The 5853-nt window shown below is 46.8% G+C and overlaps 1 protein-coding gene across 1 annotated transcript; it reads right to left on the reverse strand.

Moving 5' to 3' along the window:
- Positions 1-632: 632 nt before the first annotated feature.
- LOC120316631 (neurogenin-3-like) lies at positions 633-4033 on the reverse strand. The gene has a single exon (XM_039362419.1). It carries the CDS (start codon positions 3687-3689, stop codon positions 2997-2999), a length of 693 nt encoding a protein of 230 aa, XP_039218353.1. The 5' UTR covers positions 3690-4033; the 3' UTR covers positions 633-2996.
- Between the last annotated feature and the right edge of the window lie 1820 nt (positions 4034-5853).

Raw genomic sequence — 5853 nt, forward strand, 5'->3', positions numbered from 1 at the left:
AATGGGTGAACAACCTGTTCTTCTCAAATAATTGGCAACTGCTGCTATCAATTGCCTACAATGTTTATATAGTGCAACTGTAAAAGAGAGGAGCACTGAAAAGTGTAGGTTTTCTTGTGTGCTTGTAAAAGGCAGTGGGGAAGACTAGGGAAGTCACATCAGCAGTGGCTGGCACTCCAAAGAAGTCAAGTTGGTTGGAGCAAAAATCCCAAGTCATCTTTATTCCAAAATAAATGATTTCCCACATACACAATAAAAAAATCAAAACTGAAGATTTCAAAGGGAACTTTTATTTCTGGAAAGGATAATCAAAAAAATACCAACCTTTTCCACCCAAAGGTGCCCCAGAATGATTAACTGAATGCCATTCAAAACTCCCTTGTATTTGTGAAGCTTGAAAAGTGGCAAATAAAGATTTCCCAAGAAAATTCAATGTCCCATCGCTAGTGAATATTAATTTTAATCTTTCCCATCACCATTCGCCAAAACATATCATTTATAAATCTTAGGTGCCAAACTTTATATATATATATATATATATATATATATATATATATATATATATATACACACACACACACACACACACACACACACACACATATATATATATATATACACACACACACATACATACATATACATATACACACACATACATTTATATCTTTGTTCTATAATATAATCAATAAATATGAGAATTTTTTATAAATTACAATCTCTCAGTAGAAAAAGGGAAATAGGAAGTTTTACCTAAAAGGAATAGGCATTTCTGATTTCACTCGCACACACTCACACTCAACCCCCCCCCCCATTTCTTAGTTACAAGAGGAACCCAAGATCAAAACAAACATCTTAACAGTCATTATTCCAGAATAACACACACTAATTTAAGTTTATTCATTTGCTATTTCTCATTCTCAAGTAAATCTATTGTGGGACTGAGCTACTGTACTGATTCCTCTAAGTCAGAGTTGGAGATAGATTCATTTTAGAAGTGTCTGGAAGTGCTTGTATCACGCATCTCTAGAGTGATCTTTCCCTCTATCCTACAGAGATGGGGAAGGGATAGAAGGCAAACTAGAAAGATAAAGACAATTGAATAACAAAAGGAGGGGGAAATGGAAGAGCCTTACATATTGATTGTTTTGTGTCCTGGCTACAGGTCTATGCCATTTTCCTGTCAAAATTTTCAGGAGCTGTTTACCCTTGATTTCTTCCTAGGACTGAAAGAGAACGACAGGCCCAAAGTCACCCAGCTAGATTTGTGTCTAAGAGTTAACTAGAATTCAGTCACCCAGTTTCTAGCCTGGCATCTTAACAACTATATCAAACTGGCGTTCATCCATTTGTAGTCCCCAGTAAGTTGATAAAGTCACCTCAAACTGAGCTCAACTTCTGGTGACTGTTATAGACAGGTTCATATAATTTCTTGGTAACAGTACAGAAGTGGTTTGTTATTGCCTTCTTCCAGGGCGTAATTTCCAGTCTTGCCCACAGCCCCAAAATTTTCTATGTAAGTATTTTTCAGTTTTTTAAGATTAGTTAGTTGCTGCCATGCAGCTGGGGCCCTAATTCTTCAAGAAAAGCAACATTCAGAAGAAAAATGCTACTCTCCCACTTTCTCCAGTTTAAATCTATCTATCTGCCTACTTCAGTACCAACTGGTCCCAATAAATCTCATTAAATGCAAGGGGGGTTAGGTTAGAGTAGGCATGCATAGAATTGCACTGCACATCATTTCCTCATATAATAGATAAAAGTAAAAAGGGCTTGGTAATTTATATTAAGTGCTCTTAAGTACTCTCTGGCCAATTTGAGAATAGCGTGTAAAAAGGTAGATTTAGCCATCCTTCAATATAGAGGATTTCTATCAAAGGTAGTGATGATGGAATTTTGATATTCAGAATTAATTAGCTCCCAACTGGGCCAACTGGCAAAGCCCTGAAGTATAACACAGTTTGAACTGAACTCACCAACTTCTAAAGAGCACAAAGCTGATTTGCCTGCAAATGTGCTGGAGGTGGGAGCAGGATGTCTGTTGCCCAACTCAACCAAGAGTTAAATTCTATTGATTTCAATGGGAGAACTGAGTGCATACTTAAATTGGTGGATTGTGCTTCCATCTTATATTCTTAGCAGGCTGTTCACACAAATTGTTTCAAAAGTGCTATTATATCACGTGGACACCTCTCAAAGATGGAAATCACTCTAGCTTGAAAAAGGCAGGTATTGGGAGGGAGGGTTGCAATTCTTTAGAGTTATCTCAAAATGTGTCTCACTAAACTCACCAGTATGTGTGTCTGAGTAGCCTTGCACAGCTCTACATACACAACATAAAATGAGACCACTTTTCCAAGAGAGATGTGCTGCAAATATTTAGAAGACCTTAATTAGCAAAGTGTGACAAGACTTCATTCCAGAGTTTACAGGGGACTCTATGCCTGACTGATTTAAGAGCTAGGCTTAAAGCAGACTTCCCTATTCTTGCTCCCTCCAGATGGCTGAGAATGACCAATTAGCCTGGAACGCACCCTAGCAAAAGTCTTGGCAAAAGCAACTTCAAAAGATGAGTATTCTTCATTTAGTAATTTAAGGATATTCCAAAAGTTTTCAGCTGCAGTGGAATCATATGACAGAAATATTGTTCTAATATTTTAACAATCAAGTAGCCAGCAAATAGTCAGCAGCCGAGGAACTGAATCCCAGCCTGTCAAGGCAATCAGGCAGGCAGGTTTTATGGTTCAATCACACCAGGGAAGAAACTCCTTTGGCAGTGAACCCCAATTCTTTCTATCAGCCCTGCGCCAGGGAAAGGAAGAGAAAGGCCCTGGGAAAAGTGCAGGGAACTGGACAGAGACTTCCTATTTAAGGCAAAGGTGAAGACTCTGAAGGGAGGGACTCTCTCTCCCCACCAGCAGACCTGTGCGCACAGCAACCACTAGGATCCCCGGGGATCCTGGCCTTGATTCGACCTCTAGCGCAAAGGGTAGAGTTCAGACGAAGTCCGGAAAGGCCGCCTGGGTGGGGAGCCTGAGACAGGGAGGGCGGAAAGTGCGCGCGTCCTCCGCAGAGTCACTCGGGCTGAGGCTGCTCCCTTGCGAGCTGGGCGAGTCCCACGGATAGAGCCAAGCGACGGGGCCTTCGGGGTCGCCACCGCAGCCGTCCTGCGGTGGGAAAGCGGCGTCCTGGGTCGGTCCGGCCAGCGCGCTCTGATCGGCCAGGCGGAGGGTCTCGGTGAGCGCCCAGATGTAATTATGGGCAAAGCGGAGCGTCTCGATCTTGGTCAGCTTGGCGTCGTCGGGGAAGGTGGGCAGGACGCCGCGCAACGCATCCAGGGCCGAGTTCAGGTTGTGCATCCGGTTGCGCTCGCGGTCGTTGGCCTTCACGCGGCGGCTCCGCTTGGCTCTGCTCATCCCAAGGCCATCGCTCTTGCCCTTGCCGCGGCCTCGACGGCTTCTGGCCTTGGAGGGGCCGCCTCCCTCGCAGGGCGCTCCGCTGCGGGCCGACCGCTCGCCCGCGGCCTCCAACACAAGCGCGCCAGGACCGGGAGAGGCGGGCGGGCGGGCGGCGGCGCGCGAGGGAGAGGAGGAGGGGAAGGCGTCGTCGTCGTCCGAGATGGCCCAGGAGGGCGTCTCTCCTTCGCTCGTCTCCCGCGAGGCTGGCGAAGAGGCCGTCTGGGGAGACATCCTGAGGGGAGAGCGGGGAGGGCGGAGGCCGCGTTAGAAAAGGGCGAGGCTCTGCCCGGGGAGACCTCTTGGCCCGCGCGCGCGCGCCGCGAAGGAGAAGGACCCGCCAAGCCAGGCGGAGGCTGCCCAGGCCTTCCTTCCCAGGAGCCGGTTCGGCTCTTAGACCCTCTTCGCGGCACTTAGGAGTTGAGTTGCTTCCCTCGCGAGGCCTCTGCGCATAAGCAGAGAGCGTTCGCCTCTGCTGCCCGCTGCGGGAAGACGGGGCTTCGAAGGGCTTCAGCATCTCCTCCGAGAGGCGGCGGGTGCTTCTGCTTACCTGAGCCAGCGCCGAAGCTCTGCCTAGGAAAAAAGCCCAGGCCGGAGGCGAGAGAGAGGAGCGCACCTTCCCCGACGGCAGGAGAAGCAGGCTGCAGGTTGGGCACACGCCTGCCGCGGGGCTCCTTTATAGAGGCCGCTCGGACCCAGTGCGGGATTTCCCCCCCCCCCCGGGCGGCATGGAGATGGGGCTTGTCCCCTCCCTCCCTCCCTCCCTCGCCGCGCCTGCCCGCTTTTTGGCATGCTTAAGCTTATCAGTCTGGCTGGGAGCGTCCCGGCTCCTAGCCGGCCGAGGGAAGCCAATCAGAAAGCCGCTGCTCGCCCCAGCCACGCGAGCCCCTGGCTGGCCGTCGGCCACACAACCCTCCGGTGGGGGAGGTTAGGATTAGGGCGTAGCGTCCTGGGACTGCCAGGCGGATTGTGAGGTGCGAACTTAAGGCCACCATATTTTGTCCCGGGCGCCAGTCGTCACTGAAGGCCACTTCTATCTCACTTGCGCGAGCACCTCTCCCTGAGTGACGCGCGAAGGAATTTTAGGCTTTTTCCTTGGGAAAGGGGCTCTGGCAGTAAGGGCCCCTTTACCAATGAACAGCAGTCTCTTCCTAATGCTGCCCGCACGACAACAGCTTTGTGAGGTTGGTTATCCTGGAAGAAGGTGACAAAGTCTCCATGGTCCAGGAGGACACCACCAGTGTCTGTTTCCTTATTAGACACTTCAAACCAGGGGTCTTCAAACTTGGCCTTTTATGACTTGTGGACTTCAACTCCCAGAATTCCTCAGCCAGTTGCCATCCAGCCATCCAACTATCCAAGGCAATTCTGTTTGCTAGAGCAGATAGTGCCACTGAGAAGGCACAACTCCAGGCTCATAGTTTGTAGAAAGGAACTTGGAGCATTGTCCTCTGTGCTAGATTTGGAGGGGTGAGAGAAAGGTGGTCTCACAAATAGCCTGGCTCCAGATGTGAAACACCACTACAAGCTGCAACAGGAAGAATAGCCACTGGAGCGAATGCCAACTTCTCCATTAAATTATTCACCATAGATAGAATCCACCAGACAAAGGAATCTTTCACAGTTTGTTAAGGAAATACATTTAAGTGAAACTAAAGAGGAAATTCTTTAAACCCTGTTCTTCATTTAAGTTGCTCTTGTGGATCTAGAGCCCTCCAGATGTGTTGAACTCTCAACCAATATGTCCCAAGGTGATAATAACTCAGAACCTACTAACTTTCACACTGCAATGGCAAATTTATCAGTTCATAATTAGTAAGAAATTATGTCAAGGAATTGGCTACATTCACTCTTGTGGCCCATTCCAATAAAGGATTGATATTTAACACAGCTCACTTAAGTTTTATTGCCAAGTCCAATATCATGATTTGTTTGGGATGGAAGGAATGGTTTGCTTAGGTGTTGCCAGAGAAACTCACACCTTTAAACAGCATTATTTTAGCATACAAAAAACAAACGTATCATAAATATATTTCATGTATATAGTTTCCATCTTAGATTTAAGGAATCTAAAGTAATAATCAAGACCATCCAGAAGATCCAAAGTTGTAAGTTCACTTAGCATATTATTCAGGAGACACAAGAATTGTGACAATAAAGCCCACAGAAGCAACAGTGAAAGCAAAAGCTTGACTCTCTGCTTTTACACTTTTACTGCACAAAGATGCAATAGCAAGGATGAACGTTTTATAATCTGTTCTATTGCAAACCTATTCTGATTTTCATGGTCATATTAAGCAAGACACCCAATTAAGATGAGGTTGAAACATCTTCCTAACCAAGAAAAATAAGCAGTCAAAAGAAATCCTTTCACTTCAACCACGACTTATTATTTTGG

Source organism: Crotalus tigris, unplaced genomic scaffold (genome assembly GCF_016545835.1).
Source record: "Crotalus tigris isolate CLP2741 ecotype Arizona unplaced genomic scaffold, ASM1654583v1 scf7180000019447.47842, whole genome shotgun sequence".
NCBI classification, from domain to species: Eukaryota; Metazoa; Chordata; class Lepidosauria; order Squamata; family Viperidae; genus Crotalus; species Crotalus tigris.

What these genes read in the sequence shown, in the direction of transcription:
- LOC120316631 (XM_039362419.1), bottom strand. Translation starts at nt 3,689, where the DNA reads ATGTCTCCCCAGACGGCCTCTTCGCCAGCCTCGCGGGAGACGAGCGAA.